The sequence below is a fragment of the Lagenorhynchus albirostris genome, chromosome 12 (genome assembly GCF_949774975.1).
Source record: "Lagenorhynchus albirostris chromosome 12, mLagAlb1.1, whole genome shotgun sequence".
Classification (NCBI taxonomy): domain Eukaryota; kingdom Metazoa; phylum Chordata; class Mammalia; order Artiodactyla; family Delphinidae; genus Lagenorhynchus; species Lagenorhynchus albirostris.
In genome coordinates this window covers 18,379,487-18,402,169 of record NC_083106.1, presented here as the reverse complement: position 1 = coordinate 18,402,169, position 22,683 = coordinate 18,379,487, and the positions used below count along the sequence as shown (strand labels likewise).

Sequence of the window (22,683 nt, the reverse complement as noted above, 5' to 3'; positions counted from 1 at the left end):
GAGCGAGACCATAAATGAAAAATCAGAAGGAGAGGGGATTAGAAAAGAAAAATAATTTAAAAATTATGGCTTAGAGGAATAACTTAATTTGTTTATATTAATTCAACATGAACATATGGCCTTTCCGTAGCTAGTTTATACTTGCGATTTTTAATGAAGGGTGATAGAGAATTGTGGTGCTATGGTCTACATATGTGTATGTGTGTATATATATTTCCCATTCCGAAAAGTTTAAATTATCTTTGTTCAAAACAGCTTTTTTTGTTATCTTTTTTGTGTTCATTTCCTTGCTTTCGCATTTTCTTCCTTTGTCTTTTCCAATACCTCAGTATCTTCTAATTGTATCCATCCAGTAACAGGTCATCACATTCTAGAAGTTATTGCATTAGGGTTCACAGGCCTGTCCTTGAATGAACAATGAAGACAAAGCCATGATGAACATACCTAGTGCCAGTTTGCTAAAGGCATCCCCGAGAAGCATATAAATAAGCTTTAAGTGGTTGGGCTCATGAACCATGGCTTGTACCCTTATTGATGGTGCTTGCTGTGGCTTCTGCTACCAATTCAAGTGTTGCTGATCCTTCAGTGCAGGGGAGAGGAACCATATCTCAGTCGCAGGGTAATACGTAAGTCTCGTTGGTACTCAGGATCCTAAAACCGCATTAGCCACAGAGATTGCAGTATTCACCTGTTCCTTGCCTCCTACTTCCAACCATAATTTACACGTTTTTAAGATATAAATAACAACTGTTAACCATGTAATTTTCCTCACATTTGCTTTCTGCCTACGTTTAAACAACCAGTACAGCTGGTGGCAAAGATTTTCTAGCACAACATGTTTTATCCTGGCCAGAAAAGAACAAAGATTAAAGAAATACCTGGTTTAGATATACAGGAGAAATGGTCAGTTCATCTTTTTTTTTTATTAGACTTGTCTGCCTCTCTCCCTCCTGCTTGATTATTTCAGTTACTTCCTTACATTCCTTGAGTTTCTGCAACAGGCTGCTTGTGCCACCAAAGTGCCAACTGTTGCTTTGGATTCCAAGAACTTTCCAGTTTCCTCCCTCCCTCCTTCCCTTCCCTCCTTCCTTCCTATCTTCTTCTGTCTTTCCAACCAAAGATCAGCATTCACATGATGCTTGAAAGAAAATCTTTTACTACTGAATGCTATATTTTAGTTAAATGCATAGAGCCACACAACCGTTCTTCATTCAGAACATCAGGAATAGCTGAATGAAAGGAAAAATATTGAACATTCAGCTACTTCCTGATTTTGATATTGACTGTTGTGTAATTCTGTGTAATTTGATAGCTCCATTGTAAGCTGGGAAAGAAAACCTACGGATTGATGGGATTCCATAACCGCAGTGTCCTGCTTTGAGGCTCACCACATCATTGTCTTTCTTCTCTCTATTGGATTTAATATTTAAAGTGAAATTAAGAGGAAACAGAGAGAGAGAGAGAGAGAGATCAATATAGAGGTTATCACAGAACAAGCACAGAGAAGTCATGTGCACTGTGTCATAGTCTCACTTCTCTTCGTCCTGTGGTCATCCTTTCTACTGCTATAGGAGCTTATTTAAAATAATTATACCTAATGTTTAATTTCAATGTTCACCGTGTTAGTGCATGGGTTGTGTGCTATATCCATTGAGAATTTACATCTGTGTCAGCTTCAGATGTCTTTAGGAATACCCACAACATTTTTCTTGACTACTGCTTTCTTTTCTACTTATGACCTTTACTTTGTTACATTTTCTGTTCTTCCACTATCTCCATGTATTAGTCCACATTTTTTTCATGTCTTGAGCAATTGTGTTGTAGAGGTTAACTAAAAGAACACATTTTTAGCAAAAGACTTTTATAGAAAGTCTTTTGTGTATGTGAAATAGCAGCAAATGCCAAGTAATAACTCTAGAAGACATTGCTGACTTTCTCCCTTGAGACTTCATTGTTTCACGTTGTAAATCTGGAAAGCAACTGAGAAGTAGACTAAAGAAATCTCATATTGGTAGGATCTATAAAGTCCTTTTTAATACAAAACTTTATGTATCGTAGTACATTTCTATTTAACTCTATTGAAGTTTGCTGGGTAAATAGTTAATCTAATCAGTACTGCATTAAATGTCAAATTTTACATATAATCTTGGAAAATTTTAAAAAAGTACATCACACTACCTTTTTCTTTTTAGAATTAGTAGTAAAGAAGCCTGACCAGTTTCTTGAGATTTCAAGTCCGTTTCTGAATTATAGAATGACTCCATTTACAATCCCAACAGAAACGTAAGTATAGAACATTCTTTCCCATGAATTCATCTTGTTAACAGATGAAGCATTTTGTGATTTGTGCAGTTAAAAATGTATCCCTTGGTGACAAATGTATGAAAGTTTGTGTCAATGCACTGATCATAGGAAAATAAAATTTTTAGGTACTATTTCACAGTAATAAACAGTTAAGATAAATTTTGAATTGGTCGAAATGAGGCCTAAATATGTCTGGCTTTACAGTTTTGGCTTCTGTTTCAGAACAACACAGTATTTTGTTATACTTTAAAAATTAGCACTGGGGAATGTTTCTGGTTATTACCTGATAATTAAATCACAAGATCAAATGATTGTCATAAAAACCTGGGAGATGAAGTCTGTCACTCTTAGAGGAGAAAAAAAGAGCTAACTAAATACAACAGCAAAGACAATGAAGAAGAAAAAGGAGGAAGGGGAGGAAGAATCCAAATTTACTAATATTTGAATGTGACAATAGGGGTAGAAATAAAAATTATCATCCTGGGTCTAACATTTTTAATGAGTTCACAGTGGTGAAAAGGAAGTCCACAGATAGCAATAATGAGAAGGAATAGTGGGTGATACGATTATTACCACTAAAAGTGTGGTGATTTGTTATGAAGCAATTGACAACTAACACATGAATATATACATAATCAAGGATTATCAAAACTATTCTTTAAATTTGTGCAGTTAAATGTACTTCAATAATCCCTCAAAGTTGTAAAATATAAAAATAAATACTAGTATTTAAAATGGTTAAAAAAAATAGGGATTCTAGAACCAAGGAATGTAATGACTGAAATTTTAGAATTCAGTGGATGTGTTTAATCACAGATAAGATACAGCAAAAAAAAGACAATTAGCAAAGTGGAAAATAGGTCAAAAGATAATATCCAGACTGAAGTATGGTGACCAAAAAAAAAAAATGAGGAAAAGTATAATAAAAGACATGTAAGAAAAGTTGAAAAAGACTAACATACTTGCAAGTGGGTCTCAGAAGTAGAGGAGAGTTTGGGGATAATCATGAAATAAAAATATAATGGCCAAAATTATCCCAAAAGTTAAGAAAAATCAAGTCAAGATTCAGCAAGTTCTGAAAAAAAGTCAAGTAATGTAAATGCGGAGAAAACTGCAGCTAGATAATCATAGTAAAACCATAGACAAACATAATACAATAATATATAGATATAAAGCAAAAGAAATACTGCAAAAAAATCAGCATGGATAAATGTCACACACAAACATATTAGACCAAAGAAATCTGGTATAAAAAGTATATAGTTTAATTATTCTATTAATATAAATTTTAAAAAGAAAAGAAAAAGCAACATATGGTGTTGGAAGTCTTGATAGTGGTTACCTGTGGCGAGGAGTGCTAGCTGTGATTGGGAAGCACGTCTGGCAGGGTTTGTGGAGTGCTGGTAATATTAGTATCTCTTGATCTGAATCTGAATATCTCTTGATCTGATATGGCCATATTTACTTGGTGATTTTTCAGCAAGTTTTACATTTATGATGTGTGTACTTTTTTGAATTTTTTTTAAACTTTACTAGAACATCATTAAAATTTTTGAATGGCTTATAGGTCACAAATATAATGACAATTAGATGTGTTTCATCCTCCTCTTGGATATATTAAAATCCACGATAAGAATATAAGCTGATGGGGCTTCCCTGGTGGTGCAGTGGTTGAGAATCTGCCTGCTAATGCAGGGGACACGGGTTCGAGCCCTGGTCTGGGAGGATCCCACATGCCGCGGAGCAACTAGGCCCGTGAGCCACAACTGCTTAGCCTGCGCGTCTGGAGCCTGTGCTTCGCAGCAAGAAAGGCTGCAATAGTGAGAGGCCCACGCACCACGATGAAGAGTGGCCCCCGCTTGCCACAACTAGAGAAAGCCCTCGCACAGAAACGAAGACCCAACACAGCAAAAATAAATTAATTAATTAATAAACTCCTACCCACAACATCTTAAAAAAAAAAAAAGAATATAAGCTGATGAATAAAAGCAATCAAAATTTAGATCAGAATTCTGTTCATTGTACTGTCCTACTTTTAGAGCTTCTTTACATCATATCCTGTTAATTTAAATTTTATGGGCTCTAGTTAAGTTGAAAATATTAGAAACATTATTCAAATGTTTTAACTTAAGGCTCCTGCAGTTCTATGCATCAACGATTAAACACTGAAAAGTGGGTGAAGAGGGACCCCCTAGGCAGCACTGGTAGACAAACACGGCATTTAGCCATGTCAAGCTTTATAAACAGAAGAAACAATTTGCTGCTTCTTTGGTTTTAAAAATTTGTTCTGTTATGTATTTGCAAATCTAGTTTTCCTCAAACTTTCATTTTAACTTATAAAAAATCTTATTTTATACATAAATTATTAATTTCTATAAAAGTTTTAAATAAATTTAGTTAGCTGAATTTAAACATTTTAAATTGCATTTACAACCGTACTATATATTATTTTTGCTTTAAGTAATTCTTGAAAAGCCAAAAATCATCATAAATAAAATCTTGCCAATTATATAAATCATCATTAAAAGTTCAAATAATCAAAATGTTTTTTGGTAACCTTGGTTTTTCCTATGTACACTACTGGTTTTTACAAACCAAAATTTTCTTATACCTATAACTTAATTATAAACCTAAAATTAAATATAAAGCTACACATTGTATAGCCTAATTTGTTGGATTATGTAACATGCTACACTTCTTTCACCTGTTACAAATACAAAATACCACATAAAGACAGAATTTTCTTAAACTTAACATAAAAATACTAATGCTTTATACTTTTTCCAATTAATTTTATAGTTAGTGTTATCCACTAAGATGATGATTTTACCATATTCCAAATAACTTCTGATTATCTCTTAGCTTACTGAGATTGCATATTACTCAAATATTTTGCGGACTGTATGAACCAGAGCTGCATACCACCAGGACAAATTTTCTCAGGATTCAAACTGTCACACGCAGGCTTCTAGAATCCCTATGCCAAGAGAGACCACAAATGCGTTGGTTTCATAACCTGAACTTCCGACATTGACTCTCTTACTTAATTTTCGTATGCTTTCTTTCAGCGTTTTTACCTAATTAAGTTGCATGAAATTCTTTAACCCAGTTCTAGGTGACTTCAACACTTGATTGGATTCAATCAAGTGATTGGATTCAGTGAACTAATCTATCCACTGCTTGAACCTGTTATGAATTCCCTAGTATATCCATTTTATCTGGCAGAGCCCAAAGCAAAAATATGTGAATGGCATTTCCTTGCACCTGACTGCTGGACAGAGTTCTCAGGTCAGCATAAGAGCAAGCCGGTTTTTTGGCCAGCCTTGGAGAATGAGTGCTACACAATTGCCTTTCCTTGGAACACTGTCACTGTAGTAACAACATGCCCGGTTTGCCCAGTCCTGGCTCCTGGCCTTGTTTTAGAGAATCAGAGCCTCACAGATATGTTTGTGCTACCCTCTAGTGGCAGTTTCAGAGACACTTAGCTTGAGGTGAACCAAGTTTTACAGAACACTAGCAAGGAAAAATCCAAAAGTATGGGAAGTTCTGTATACATGAAATTTAATACTATCTTTGAAAGACCTAATATATTTGTACTATAACAAATATCTTTTTATTGTACCCATAAACTTCTAGCTGTGGCAACACTGATTTGGGGTCATGTCAGCAATAACTTGAAAGAAAATACTGTACGCTTGGGTAGCTAGTATAAATATCACAGTTGTAAACGTAAGGGCTCAACATGCATCATTAAATTTTTGACTCTAAGCCCTATTTCACTGCTACATTACTCTGATACTTAATTAAATCACTTCTAAATGCCAGGTTCCTATGTGTTCTGATCATCAACATTCAAAGATGGCCACCATAGCTTTAAAATAAATAGCGTTCCAGAAAAGTTTTACACCATTGCAGTGACTGATAGAGAATATTGCTCCAGTAGTATATATAGCAATTAAATATTTTTTAACATGAAGCAAAAGAAATTACTGGTTGTAAAGTAATGAGAATGATAAAATGAAAAAAATCAGAACTTCCTATTGTTGACCAAACATCACTATGCAACGGAATATTATTCAGCCATTCAAAAAGAAGGAAATCTTGCCATTTTTGTGACAACATAGATGGACCCTGAGGACATCTCAAGTGAAATAAGTCATACAGAGAAAGACAAATACCATATGATCCCACTTATACGTGGAATCTAAAAAAGAGAGACAAGCAAACATACTCACAGATACAGAGTACAGGAGAACAGACTGATGACTGCCAGAGGCAAGGCATGGGGGTGGATGAAATGGGTGATGGGGGTCAAAAAGTACAAACTTCCAGTGGTAAAATAAGTAAGTCCTGGGGCTATAATGTGTAGCATGGTGACTATAGTTAATAATACTGGGTTGTATATTTGAAAGTTACTAAGAGAGTGGACGTTAAACGTTCTCATCACAAGGAAAAAAAATTGTAACTGTGTGTGGTGACCTACATTAACTAGAATAGTGGTGATCATTTTGCCATATATACAAATATTGACTCATTATGTTGTATACCTGAAACTAATATAATTTTATATGTCAAGTATATCTCAGTAAAAGCTGCAGTTATTTATTAGTAGCTTTAAACAAGAGATTAAGATAACAGAAGTTTTTTTCTTTTTTTTCCATTAGTCATTTTGTACGAACTTTGATTAAGAAAGGGGTGCTTCCAGGATCTGGTTTATCTTCCCTTACTGAAAATGATGAAACTACAACCGTTAGCCAGACAGACTTAAGTCAATTGACAAGAACTATGTCTCAGGTAACTATGTTACTCTTATTATTAGCCTGATTCTTAACTATAAAAAAATTTTTTCTTAAATTGTGAAATATATTATACATAAATGCATTTGAGCAGAATAAAGAATACTGAAACTAAACTTCTTACGTACCCATCTTCTAGATTAGAAAGTGGAATATTCACCTCTCATAGATGTCTCCTGTGTTCTCCTTTTTTTGGGAGTGTGCACTGCATGGCATGTGGGATCTTAGTTCCCCAACCAGGGATTGAACCCGTGCCCCCTGCAGTGGAAGCACAGTCTTAAACACTGGACCACCAGGGAAGTTCCACATGTGTCTCTTCTGAATTGTATCTCCTATCTGCCATACAAGGTCTGGTATTTGTCAACTGCACGCTCTTCTAATTTTGTCAGTTATGTACACGTTTATGAACAATATATAGCTTGGTTTCATTGTCATCCTCATTTTATTTTTGTGGGCACTTGTATTAATTCTTCTGGGATTTCTTAATGTTGCTTATGAGATTTGTCTCTTTTGCCACATGTTACAGTTCATTTATTTCACTGGCCAAAGGTATTTAATACATAACTAGTCTACCATTTAAAAACATCTTTCACAGTGTTAATGGCTACATTCATTGCTTTTTGTTTCTTGCTATTGCAAGCAGTGGTACCATGACTCATCTTGACTGTCCCTGTACACACACGCAAGAGTTTCTGTAGTTCCAGGGTTTGTGAACTTTTATGTGTTATGTCTCCCTTTGTCAATTTTCTAAAACACATGATGAATACAATTTATCTCTTTCTGCATATGAGCTGAGTATTGGCAACAGGGAACAGTGGAAAGCAGAACAGCTGTCTGGGTTAGCACCGTGTGAACATACAACTTCACGATTTGGTGGTTGAAGGTATACTAAAGGATAGCTCCCAGATAGTTGGGCAGTTCAGGTTACAAGAGTGTCTGTAGACAGGAAGATGTGACCACATGGAATCTGACAATGGGCCTAATAACTGCTGTAACTTCAAGCATATGTGACATTTTGGATTTTGCAACAACTCTAATATAATGTAAAATATTGTGATTTTTTTCACGGATAAAGTCACAGTTATTGCCAATAACACTGTAGCTACTCACCTGCATTGATAAATTGAAAACTGAAGAAAACTGAATGCTGAACTTCAGCTAAAGATGAAAATAATCTTTCAAGCAGCCATGTTCATGGATTCCTAAAATCTAACCATGGGCCCCAGTGGATACTAGCCTAGGAAGCTCCGTTCTAGGATATGAATCTGGGAGCATCACTGATGGGTAATAGGACATTCACCTTTTAACCTTACAATAAAATGCACTGGATGAGAATTTTCTCTGCACCACATTCTGGCCAACCCATATATTGTCTGATGTTTCAACTTCTGTCAGTGTGGTAGGTGGGAAAGGGTTTTAATGCATAATATATTTGCATGTTCAAAAATAAAATTATAAGGCACACATCAAGAATTCTTGTTTCCATGTAAGTACTTCTCCCACTTTCACTGCTTTGCCCTCTGTAGGACACTTTCAGGGTGTCTTTATGTAAATATAAAGAAACACACAATATTCCACCTTTTTCTACTCAAAACTTAATGAAATTTTTTAAAGTTTTTACTTAGTAAATACTGGAGATAATTTCACTATGCCTAAAGAGCGTCTTTATTCTTAAAGTCACATACTCTTTCATTATGTGAATGAACCATAGTTGATTTCTACCAACCTCTATAAATGGTATAAGATACATTGGAGGGCAGAGAATCACATGCAGGTAAACACATTTTTTAGAATTAGTTGAAAAGGAGAGACTAACAGATGAGAAATCTTGCAAGAAGAATGAACAGACTTAAACATTGTTAAACTTTTTTTCTTAATTTCAAAGTATTGTATGCAATAGTTTTAAAGAGTCAAAAGTTACCAAAAAGATAATCATAAAATAACCAACCTGTATTACCCCTCCTCATTCTTTAGCCTTCCTCCCCAGAGTCAGTCACTTTTATTTAAGCGTTTCTTCTGCTATGTGTCTCCATATTTCTAAGTAGCAGAGGCTTTATGAAGGCAGAGATCTTGATCTTTTATCATATACTGTTTCTCCCTCAGCACCTGCAAAGATGCCTAGCACATGACAGACACTGTTACGTATTTGTTGAATGGCTGAATTCCGTTCTTTCTCCATCTATCAATGAAACATTATCTCTCGACCTCTTGCTATAGAAGATAAGGATTTAGCACTCCTGTATTCGCTTACCATCCCATACCTCCACTTTCCTCTGTCTTCAAGATTTTTTCATTTCACAAGTTTTTGTCCAATCAGTACTCTAGCTGTGAGGCTGGATACCAGAGCAGAACCCGTTGAGATTTCGTGAGCTGTTACGTAATGCTTCTCACCTAATAGGGATGAAACTGTTGGGGAAGCTAAGAGTTCTATGAGCCGTAAGAGCTGGAGCCCTAACGGTGGAAATGAAGGGCTCTGCATTGTGGCTTGATTGGCAGGATCTCTGACTGAGATGCCACTGCCTCCTGGGAGTCTCAGTGCCCCCTGTATATTTCCCAGGCCTCTCACAGGTCTGGCTCCTGGCTCGTAACTGGGACTGGCTGCATAACTTGTGGAATGAAAATGCAGGGCCCCTTGTTCAACAGTTATTAAGAATGTCAAGAGAGTGACAGCAGAGCATTAAAACAAACACAGGGCCCTTCTGAGCCCAGCGCCCTGAGTGATCACACACTCATGAAGCCGGCCCTGCTCTTGATCTTGCCTTCGACACACAATCTGGCTGATAGACCGCAGGCATTAGTGACGTGTGCCATTTCAGGCCGAAGCACTTAATGAGTCTGCACGTGGCTTTGCAGCTCTCTGCTTCTCCCACAACCATCAGGAAACTGCGTATCCCAGTGGCAAGGCTACATGGTACAAGTTTCTAGATCCCTACATCACAACTGGGAAAGGAATCCCTTGAAAAGGAGCCCCCCAAAATAGGCTGAATATGAGGGAGAAGTTAACCCTATGTGTTAAGCCATTGAAATTTCAGGATTGGTTTGTTATCTCAGACTAGCCCAGCCTAATATAGTTCATGTTTTTAAACAGCAAAATTACCCTACCTTTGCCCTTAAGATAGATACAAATATTAGGGACAATAGGCCTGTTTTCAGACCTTCCTTAGGAATTAATATTTAGTGCAAGTCAGGCATTAATTATTTACCTGTTTCCTTTTCCACCTTCATCATTACTTCAAGCTGTAATAGAAGGATGGTAATAAAGAAAAGTATTCTTCCGTTAAAAAATATTCTAGCTGTGGAAGGATTTTTATTGGAGAGACAAATTTCTTTTCTTACACAACTTTTTGTACAAACCAATTACTTCATTTTTTTTCTATGACACATTAGGAAGCCTTCCCAAACACTCTTTTTTAAGAAAAAGGAACACCATTGAACAAATACCTTTAAACCCCATTTACCACACAAACACATCAGATTACCAATGCCACCTGTTTTCCTGGAGATATCACCCTCTGGAATCCTTTGCTCTCTTGCTCTTGTTCCAGCTGATGGAAACTTGCACCTGTCATCATTGGACTTTCTTTTCTCTCTCTCCTCTGATGGATTTTCTAATTCTTGGAAACGATGCTCTCCTGCTACTTGATACCCTCATTTAGGTGGTGCACATCTTCTAGTACTCCCTGAGAAAAACTGCGTGGGAAGTGAAAATGATGAGGGGTTCGTATGCCTGCAGATGTCTGTATTCCACCCCCTCCCCTGGTTTATATTTTGGCGTGTTGTAGGATTACAGTGTAGATGTTCTTTCTTTCAGAATTTTAACTCTGTTCCTTAACTTTTGTCTTTTACCTTCAACCATTGCTCTTAAGAATACAGATAACATTTTGATTCTTGATCTGTTCTGTATGACTCTTGTTTTTCCCCTCTGGGAATGTTTTAAGACATTCCTTCCATTCTTGAAATAAGAAAAATTTACAGTGATTGGCCACGTAAATGAGTCTGTTTACATGAATTGTGCTAGGTACTCCATGAGCCCGTTCAACCTGGATACTCAAGTTTTTCAGTTCTGCAGAATTTTCTTATACTTTTTCCACAAGAATTTCCTTTTCTGAGAACAGTAATATTGAATACATTCACATTGCTGTGCCACTAACCTCCAGAAATCATTTCATCTTACAAAACTAAAACTTTATACCCATTAAATCATTCAGCATTCCTGCCCCTTTTCAGCCCCTTAAAACCACCATTCTACTTTTTGTCTCTAGGATTCTGATTACTCTAGGTACTTCATATAAGTGAAATCATACAGTATTTGTATTTTTGTGGCTGGCTTACTTCACTTAGTAAAATGTCCTCATCCATGTTCATGTGTCCATGTTCATCCATGTTGTACCATGTGTCATAATTTCTTTCCTTTAAGGCTGAATAATATTCCATTGTGCATATACATATACCACCTTTTGTTTATCCATACATCCATCAATGGATACTTGGTGAATAATGCTGCTATGAACATGCGTGTATAAATGTTTCTTTGAGATGCTGCCTTCAGTTCTTTTGGGTATATACTCAGATGTGGAATTGTTGGATCATACGTTAATTCTATTTTTAGCTTTTTCAGGAACCACCACACTGTTTTCCATAGCAACTGCACCATTTTATATTCCCACAGAAAGTACAAAAAGGTTCCAATTTCTCTACATCCTCACCACATAACAGTAACAATAACACTTGTCATTTTCTGTTTTTTTTTCTTTTTTCTTTAACAGTAGTCATCCCAGTGGCTGTGAGAGGGTGGTATCTCATTGCAGTTTTGATCTGTATTCCCCTAAGGATGAGTGATGTGGAGGACGTTTTCCATGTGCTTGTTGGCCATTTGTATATTTTCTTTGGACAAATGTCTATTCAAGTCCTTTACCCATTTTTAAATTGGGTTTGTTTATTTTATATTGTTTTTGTAGAAGTTCTTCATATATTCTTGATGTTAACCCTTTACTAGACATATGAGTTGCAAATAATTTCTCTCATTCCATAGGTTGCATTTTCACTCTGTTGATTATGTCCTTTGAATGACAGATTATTTATGTAGCCCTATTTATTTTTACTTTTGCGGTCTGTGTTTTTATTGTCATATCTAAGAAACCAATGTCAAATCCAATGTTGTGAAGATTTTTACCTATGTTTTCTTTGAAAAGTTTTTTAGTTTTCTTCTCTGAGTCTTTTGTATCAACTTTACATCCAAACTTTCTATTGAATTTATTTCACTTTCCTATTTTTAGTTTCCAAGAACTGTCTCTTGTTCTTTATTGTATTTTTATAGTTTATTTGATAAATGAATATCTTCTTAACTTTCTGATATTACTAACTTAAAAATTTCTCCCTATATTATCATTTCTGATTCCTATGACTCTCCCTACCCACACCCATTAGTTTATTTCTTTTATATGAGACTCTTTCCTCAATTATCTAGCAATTCTTTGTTGTACACATATATTTAAGGAATTTATGAAATTAAAGAGCTGCTGATTAGAAGAAGCTTTATGGCATGGATAGAGCTTGTCAACTGGAAGCTTTAATTTGAGATAATTGGGGGTAAATGAGCCTCATTTGGGGTGGGACTAGCTCCAAATATCAGATTCCCTGAGGATTTTCCCTGGCTCTGTTCAGTGTCTCAGGTTAAGGGTCCTCTAATCTCCCTGCTGGGGTGGAATGTGGTCATAAGGATTGTTATATCCTTACCCACCAGAGTTATTAAAGCTGAGCAGCACAGGGTTCCTGAGAGTCTCAAAGTTCAGCATGTGGATGTTCACTTAATTCCTCTCCTCTCTGTGTAGTAAACTTTCTTGCTTCCCACAGTATCCGTGAACCCAGATCTGGAGACTTTTCATTTAATTTCTCTACTTGAAGCAACTTCCAGTGTCCTATTTAAGCAGAAGAAGGATAGATGCTAAACCAGAAGGGATTAGGGAGAAGTGGGGATTTGTCTGTTCCTTATATAGACATTCAACCCATCCCTGTATTTCAACCTGTATCTCATTCTGTCCTTCCCAGTGCCCGCTAATTGTTTCTGGGGTCCTAAGGTGTGGATGGGCTTGCTTCTCACCAGCACTTAGTGTTCAGTTTTGTCTACTCTGTTGTCTTCTCCATACACTTTACATCATCCAAAATATCACCCATCAGTCTGTATAAATTTATACCATTTTATCTTTTATACTTATTTTAATTGTGTCCCAGAGATAACAGAGTTATACATGTGAAGCTTATTTTCCCTGTTAAAAATTTGAGAAAACATTTTTATAATTTGAAATAATCCTTAGGTTCCATACACTAATTATCAATCATAATCTCATTTTACTCAATCTGTATTAATTATAGGTGCCTCATACCAACTAGTATATCTACTCGGGGATATTACTGTTTTTATTTAACTTTTATTATAAGATTCAAAGGTTTAATACACTCATATCTTCTGTATTTTAATGTCACAAACTTAAACTCTCAGCCAAATTCACATCTTTTGAATTTTAAGGTTAAAAACAAATTTCGTTTTGCTGTAGGTTTTAGTAAGTATTTGTAGAAATCTATTTCTTCAGTGTTTAAAAGACTGTATTAACTCTTTTAAAAACTGTGGTGCTTTAGAGAGCTGTAATGTTTTGTCGAATTTATAAATGGTTTCTTAGCGTGTTCCTTTCATCTCACAGGGTAATGCTGCTTCACAAGCTATACTCAGAAAAGGTAAATTAATAATCTTCTCGTGACTTTTTTTCACAGACATCAAAGCACAAAGGGGTCTCTGCTTCTTGACAGCTTTTTGCTCTCCCTCCTCCTGGCTCTCAGCAGCCTCCCTCCAGTGCTTTCTCTGATGTGTTGAGTCTAATCTGCTCTGGGCTAGAAAAATCAGATAATCTCACTTGTTAAATTCAAGCTTAAAGTCAAAATAAAAGACTATCTGATTAAAGTCCCATGAGTAAAGTTCTTGTGTCTTAATGCATGCATGTTATTATCAAAGCACTGAAACCACTGCAAATTCCTCAGATCCTAAATAAAGACTTGACCAAGGCTAAAATCCAAAAAAGTGTTATGTGGCGTGTGTGTCTATAACATTTTGGTTCAAGAAAAGTGTATGAGAACTTTATGCCATTTCTTGATAAACATAAAATAAGATTACGGAATCACTGACTGCAGGGCTTACAGAAATACATCAATCACAATAGATCTTTCAAGTTTTTGCTTCTCCTTCTGTTGTCTGCGTTAGCCCCTCTTACATGAATATGTCTGTTTACAGCAGATTTTAAATACATAAACCAGCTAACTTCTCTTATAACTTTAGTCTCTAAAGAATGTGTGCACAAATTTATGAAAGTGATTTCAAAATTTCTGGACACCCTGCATGTAAGTTATGATTAAATTCTCCTGAGGGTATGAAAATGGGTCTTTGTATGGACCTCTACAAATTTGAGGCCTGCATGTGAATTATTATCTCAGTAAATATTTTCTCAAAAATAGATTTTGATATGTGAGCTCTCCTCTACAATTTTTCGTATCTTAATAATTTAATATTTAACAATTAGGTATGTTTGACATGGCTGTCTTCTGCTGTACACAGATGAACTACCAGACTATGGATTGAATGATGCAGCCCATCCAGCTGAAGGCATCAGTCTGGAAAGAGATTTGGTCAGCCAGACAACAGCAACACAGGAAAAATCAAAGGAGGAACTTGCAACAGTAAATAATGGTGTTTCTAAAGAAATATGGTTAGATTTTGAAGACTTCTGTGTGTGCTTTCAGTAAGTATACATTTTTGTGTGCATTTACTACAGTGGGTATATAAGCTATTCATTTTTAGCTTTCATTTAAAAGAGTTAAGCCAATATTAGTCTGGTGTTGATATAATATCAAACAAAACTATTAGAAGGATATTTACAATAGCCAGGTCATGGAAGCAACCTAAATGCCCATCGACAGACAAATGGATAAAGAAGATGTGGTACATATATACAATGGAGTATTACTCAGCCATAAAAAGGAACAAAATTGGGTCATTTGTAGAGATGTGGATGGACCTAGAGACTGTCATACAGAGTGAAGTAAGTCAGAAAGAGAAAAACAAATATCATATATTAATGCATATATGTGGAATCTAGAAAAATGGTACAGATGAACTGGTTTGCAAGACAGAAATAGAGACACAGATGTAGAGAACAAACGTGTGGACACCAAGGGGGGATAGAGGGGGGTGGGGGGATGAATTGGGAGATTGGGATTGACATATATACACTAATATGTATAAAATAGATAACTAATAAGAAAAAACAATATTAGAAGGAAATATGGATGAGTTGATTGTCCACATGAAACATGAATAGCCAAACCAGTCTCAGGCCAGTTTCAGCTTATCCTCAAAGACTTATTTGTTTATTAAGATGAAGGCAGTTTATCCACTGAAGGAGATCATTTTTGTCCCTTTCAGACAACTAATTCAATACAGTTATTATTTTTTCTCAGCTTTATTGAGATGCAATTGACAAATAAAATTGTAAGTATTTAAAGTGTACATGGTGATGAATTGATACACATATATAGTGAAAGATCCCCCCCATCAAGTTAACTAACATATCTATCACCTCATATATTTATTTTTTTATTGTGTGTGAGAACATTTACGTTCTATTCTCTTAGCAAATTTTAATTATACAATATAGTGTTATCAATGATAGTTTCCATGTTATACATTAGATCTTCAGACCTTATTCATCTTATAACTGAAAGTTTGTGCCCTTTTTACCAATCTCTCCCTATTTTCCTCACCTCCAGCCCCTGGCAACCACTTTTTTCCTTTCTGAGTTGTTATTATTTTTTTAACTTTCATCTGTCTTTACCTGTTTTGCCTATAATTATTTGCTTCTGAGAAACTTAGCATGTAGTACTGTTTTGTTGTATATGATGACAATAACCTGTTATAAATAATGTTTTTCAGGAACATATATATTTTCCACAAGCCAAGTTCATATTGCCTTAACTTTCAAAAATCAGAATTCAAGGTAAATAGATTTTGATCTCTTTTCTTTCCCTTCTTAAATTTTTAATGGAATCATGCTAGTGAAAAACACTTTCAAATTTATCAAGCATTTCTAAACTTCTAACATAATTATATTTAAAAATTTAAGGGACTTCCCTGGTGGTCCAGTGGTTAAGACTTTGCTTTCCAATGCAGGGGGTGCGGGTTTGATCCCTGGTTGGGGAGCTAAGATCCCACATACCTTGCGGCCAAAAAAACAAAACATAAAACAGAAGCAATATTGTAACAAATTCAATAAAGACTTAAAAAAATGGTCCACATCAAAAAAAAAATCTTAAATAAAAAATATTTAATTCTTAGGGTCTTCTACTAATCTCTGATGTAGACAATAAGCAAAATTCTTCTACCTCATATCCCCAGGTGTGATCCATCTGATTGTGTTGCACTGGTTCAATGCTGAGCCGCATTATTATATAAATTCACATAAAGGAAGTTTTGACTTATGAATAAATGAAGGAAAAGCACAAGTAAATTCACTACATTTGATTTCAATTAGTGTTTACTGACTTGCGCGCAATTCCTAAAATATAAGCACATTTTCACTAACATTTCTGTTATTTTTGTCCACGTTCTTCCCTCTGTCTGGAGTTCATTCTTCTTCATCCTTATTGCCTTCATCTGGCTAACACCTAGAAGTCCTTCAGAACAGCATGGATGTCCTTGACCCTGTGAGACCTCCTTCCCTGCCTGTAGAGTCTGGGTCAAGTACCCTGACTCCATGCACTCTGTATGACTGTCCCCACCCAGACACTTCCCTCCCTCCATCCTAACTGCATGGTCACTTCTCTGTGCCCCTCTACCTACCCACCCACTTTCTGTCAGCATCTTAAGGACAACTCTGTCCTTTTCTTTACTTTTGAAGTACAGGTCCTGGTATGAAGTAGGAAATTGGTAAAAAAAAAAAAAAATTGTTGAATGAATTAACGAACAAATGTCACATTGAGTGGAATTTTGTGGAAAACTATGAAACATATCCTGGGAAACTAAATTGCGCTGAAACTTGCATGTCGCTTGTATGGGGCCCTGCAAGCCCCCAGCGATACTTCCCCAACATCTCCATGAGCTGCATGCAGAGCTGGAGGGGGAAATAGGAGGCTTGGTGATGACTTCTCCCTTTGCACTTGTACTAGATGAAAATGCAGGCAGAGAAAACCGTTTGTGCATCCCTCAAGAGGTGCTCTGTAGCTGGTTGCCTGCTCTGAAAGTAAGAATCAGGTCTGTAGTAGTGACTGGGGTGGGGTTTGCAGGGGTGGCAGAATGGGTGACCAGGTTCTGAAGTCTATCTATAAAATCACCCAGAGGAATGCTTTGATTTTACGAATTTTACAAAAAACAAAACAAAACAAAACAAGCCTGTTAATTGGGAATAGCAGAACCCAGAGTACAGTATGAGAATAATATACCGTTTACAGTTAACTTAGGAATGTTGTCATATTCAAAATATTGGCAATATTTAAATGATAGTCATTTATAGGTGCTGACTCTGTTCCTAGCCCTGACCTAGGTTCTTTATTACATCAACTCCTCATAGCAAATTCAATGAAAGGACAATTATTATTATCAATTTTCAGGTTAGGAAACTGAGGCAGACCAAGTTTGGGTAAAATGCCCAAGATCACCAAATTAGTAAGTGGCGCAAGCATCATGAGAACTGCGTTTATCCGATGTAAAACCTGCGCCTTTCTCACTAGCGCACCTTTGGAGGAAGCAGATGAGTGGCTCTGGAGCTAGACTGCCGGGTTTTGAATCTAGATTGCATCTGAGGTGGGACTCTGAGCAAGCTATTTAAGTTCTCTTTGCCTCAGTTTTCTTATTTATTCAATGGCAGTGACAGACCAACATCATAGAGTTGAGAAATAAATGAGAGAACATGTGTAAAACACTTAGAAGAATGCCTAATACTTAGTAAGTGAAAATAAATGCTGGCTGTCGTTATTATTACTAAGAGCAGTTAGCATATGAGTTTTTGTTATACATCACCACCCTAACATATATGTGCATGTGTGTTCGGAAAATGGCCAACTGTTCTTTGTTCCGATCCTATTTTTATGAAGTGATGGTAAAAGGAGAATTTTATTTTCCTTTTAAAGTCCCAGCTTAGCAAAATAAAATGACGGCATCCATTATGAGTCCCTTCATTCCCCTGAATTTTTTTTTTAACATCAGTGGTCTGAGAAAATGATGACTTTTTCTTAGAGGATGTTTTTGGTACCCAAACTTAATGGCCTTTAATCTGGATTGTTCGTGGTCTGAGGCCAGACAGTCCTGATGTTAGTGGCCACAGGCGCTACCAGCTGAGCTGGAGACTCAGAGCCTGAGGCCTGTCTGCCGCACATCCCTTAGCTGTCCCCTGGGAGATGTCATGGGGGTTGGCAAGGGGCTCACAAAGGTGTCTGGTCCCTGCACCAGAGCAGAGCCCCTGAATGTGGCCTCGGGGGCCATCTCACCCTCAAATTCTCAGGCTCTTTAAAATGACAACAAATGATCTCTAGGCAGAATCCCCTCCTCAGCCACACAGGCTGTGCTGGCAAATGCAGGGCCCTTCATAGTTTTAGATAGTGTTTGAAACAACTGCCTCTATCACCAACATGTGGCAGCCAAAAGAAAACAAATGAAATAAAGTCTAATGCTAACTATTGGAAGACATTGAGCGAAGCGATCATCTTAATTAGTTACATTGTACCAAGCATTTCTAGAAATCTTGTTATATTTGATTAATAAGGATTTCTTTTTTCACAGTATTGCTAGAGATTTTTCTTTTGTATTGCAACTTGTGATTTAAATATTATTGTTCAATAGTATAGAAAGCTTTTAAAGTATAATGACAAATTAACACATTTACAATATACCATCAGTCAAAATTATGCTGAAGCACTGGGAAACTGAAATGCAGTAATAGCCCAATAATTGTGATCAGTATTGGAGTCAGGTAGATAGACAGACCTACTTTTGAATCTCAGCTTTTCTACTTGCAAGTACTGTGACCTTCGGCAATTTACTTACCCTCTCTGTGTTTCAGTTTCTCCGTCCATAATTATGGATATTAACGGTACCCACATAAGATGGATTAAAATCATATTCATGTAATCCTTATGTGGCTGTCCACTAAAGGACATTCCAGTTGTGCTCAGTGCTTTCTTGCATGCCCAAAACAAAAATCCAGTTTGGTTCATTAGCGTACAATGGGTATATTTCTGAAGATCTTGTAGAAAGAAGGAATAGAGGGTTTATATCAAAAACCACCAAGTAGCATACATTTCCATTCTCTGCCAAAGTTACTCCATGGACTGTCTGCTTATTAAGGACCTATCCTCTGAGTACTGCTCAGCTCTGGGCTCAATCTCTTCGTCTATTTGTCATTTCTGGAATAAGCATATCCCTTTTCTTTACTCACGGGGAAGAGCTTTGGCTCTCTCTGATATGGTGGCCAGTCTCACACAGGCCCTGCAGACCCAGCTTCCGTGGACTGCTGCCAACATTCACCGGTGTGATTTTCTCCCTATCATTAAACCTGTAAAGTACTTATCATGGTGTCTAGAACACAGTAAATTCTCTATAAATGTTAGATATTGTACTTTTAATAGAAGTGGAAAATACAGCATTAATAGGCTGATATGAAATACAATGATTGGTCTCATTTCTTGTAGTTCTCAGATGAACGTGTGTCCTACTATCTATTTGTGGACAGTCTAAAGCCCATTGAACTACTGATTTGCTTTTCTGCATTGGTACGCTGGGGAGAATCTGGAGGTAAGAAGGCTATGAGAAAATTACTGTCTGAGATCCCAACTCACTTTCTGTTCAGGGAAAATGTATAATGTGTGAAGGAACTTATTCCCTCTCCAGACCTCCTAAGATCTTCCTACTCCTCTGACATCAAGGATTATACTCACTCTTGCCACCTGTCCCTCTCTGTGTTGTGGTCTTATGGTCACCTCTTGAGCACACCTGGTCCCTCTGTTTTGCTTTCTACCTATACGAGTCATCATTCTTTTTTTTTTTTTTTTAAGATTTTTTGATATGGACCATTTTTAAAGTCTGTATTGAATTTGTTACAATATTGCTTCTGTTTTATGTTTTGAGTTTTTGGCTGCAAGGCATGTGGGATCTTAGCTCCCCGACCAGGGGTGAAACCTGTATCCCCTGCACTGGAAGGCAGAGTCTTAACCGCTGGACTGCCAGGGAAGTCCCACATGTTATCATTCTTGATTCTTTCAAAATCTATTGAAAATCATGAACTCTTTCTTCTTTGATTTGACAATTCCAAAGATCTTTTCCTCCATCCCACCTTGGCGCCCTAATTTCATGGTTATATTTTAGACGTTATTATACCAATAACTGTATTATCCTAATCAAATTTCAAGTCCTCTGACCCCCACCCCTGAATCTCCAGTTCGCTCTCTCTAGAACTCCCACCCCTACAGGTCTTGGACTGAACTGGGATCTCCATCCCTCAACCTTACCACTTCTTCTGTGTCCACTCTCCCCACATCTTTATTTCTCTTACTCCCAACGTAGTTTCCATGGTCCATGATTGTATTTATATCCTCACATATGCCCTCAACACAAGTGCTCTTCTTACCCTCTCATCTTACACTCCTGGCAAAATCCTAATATTGGTTGAAGGTATCTCTGTGCCTAACCTGGGGTTTCATCAGAACAGCTGAGTGTAACTGGAGAAAAAAAAAAATCCTACTACCTAGCCCCACTTTAAATTGAGGACCACAAATCTCAAAGCAAAGCCCCTAAGCACTGCCAACATTTCCTGAGTTCATTCATTCTCCCAGCTCTCATTCTCATGAGTGACTATTTCAAACCTTCAAATCTCTCTCTCTCCCTCTGCCTTCAAATCTCCAACTCCCACTCTCATCCTTCCTCATTTTCAGCTGATGACCTTGCTGCTGTCTTCACTGAAGAGATAAAAGAAATTGGAAATGACCCACTCATCTTCTCATAATGAACTCTCCCAAGTTCTTGTCACCCTTCCCTCCTGTTCTAACAGATGGACTGTTCCTTCTCTTCTCTAAGGCCAGCTTCTTGCAAACACATGCACATATGCACAAAACAGCATTCTTTGTTTGGCTTATTTTACTAAAGCATTTATATTTAACTCAAATTAGCAGTACCTCACACTGTACAGGTACAAATATTTGCTGAATGCTTAGTATTGAATTTTTTGCCCACTCTGAGGGCACAGACTATGATTTTCCATCAGGATGTACCCAATGTTTTGAATGGTGTCAGATGTGCAGCAAGTGGACAATAAATATCTGTTGAATAAACTTTCCACACTTCAGTGGTGTGAGCTTAGTATGTCCACTTAACCAGTAGCTCCTAAGCCACACCACGTCCTAGAACATTGAAACTCTAAATGCGTAGAGGTATTTCAGGTCATGTGGTGGCCTTGTATCCTTAGCTTGAGTGTTATCTGGAAACAGGGTAAGAAGTCTTTTACTCTCAGCTACTGATGAAGAATAGTCATTATTTTCTATCAATTTCAAGATAAAAAAATTATTAATTGAAGTTTAATTAGATAAAATTTTAAATTTATAAAAATTAAATAAAATTTTTAATTAATTTAAAATTTTGGTAATTATTTTTCTACACAAAGCTAAGGATCAAAGCTCAAAACTTAAATAAACAGTGGCATCTTTTGCCCTTCCTTTGCCACTATCTTAGGAAAATCTCTCATTTTCCCAGATGTGGTATTTTTCCTCCTTTAAAATTGTATCTAGTGGGATATTGTTATTACTGCCCTACATAAGAAAAGCAGTGGTACACTACAGTGAAATACCCCTATCTGTCCTCTTTTTCCTAACGTTGTCATTCTTGGTTTCTTCAGCTGAGGGGATGGCTACGAGGAGAAAAGTAGGCTAGGGAGGGAAGAAGGTCTTGATTCCTCTTGAGTATTATTTCCAGTAATTATTTACTCAGGTAGTTTCTAATGTTTTATGAACGTCTTCAGAATAGGTCTAATTCTTGGTTGTTGTTGTTAATATTATTGTTATTATCATATTATTAATGTCATTATTGGTAAAAAGCAATACCAGTGAAAGCCAACTATACTCTCACAGTCAAATTTCTGTATGTATATATATATATATATGTTTTTTTTTTTCTTTTAAATTTTCCTAAAGCTTTAACAAAGAACAGCCCTCCCATACAGCCTGGACTACTTACAGTTGAGAGAGTTTCTTGGAAATCTCTGAGGCCACGTGATCTTGTTGTGACAATTCACACGTATGCTACCAAGGCTACAGTGGTTCGCCTGCCTGTTGGGTATGGAGTGACTTCATTTTTCCCATACTAAGAATTATTTGAAGACTTGTAAACTTTTGACTACTAAATAATGAAACAATATGGAATCTAATATGTTGCTTCCTGAAGCAATTTCATAAAGCACAGGTCTATCATCATGATTCTTGAGAAAAATAATTCTGTGAACAAATAAAGTGAAGAAATGCTGTACCTTTTGGAAGATTCATAATTGTTAAAGAATCTGGT

The 22,683-nt window shown here is 36.5% G+C and overlaps 1 protein-coding gene across 1 annotated transcript in view; it reads left to right on the top strand.

The window, feature by feature from the left end:
- The window catches only part of ADGB (androglobin), a 172,590-nt gene that overhangs the window by 84,392 nt on the left and 65,515 nt on the right, over positions 1–22,683 (top strand). Inside the window, exons 13-19 of the mRNA XM_060167518.1 lie at positions 2,193–2,283; positions 6,969–7,098; positions 13,799–13,836; positions 14,702–14,887; positions 16,078–16,141; positions 19,827–19,929; positions 22,317–22,458. Of these exons, the coding sequence (XP_060023501.1) occupies positions 2,193–2,283; positions 6,969–7,098; positions 13,799–13,836; positions 14,702–14,887; positions 16,078–16,141; positions 19,827–19,929; positions 22,317–22,458 (754 nt within the window). The remainder of the gene's footprint in view (positions 1–2,192; positions 2,284–6,968; positions 7,099–13,798; positions 13,837–14,701; positions 14,888–16,077; positions 16,142–19,826; positions 19,930–22,316; positions 22,459–22,683) is intronic.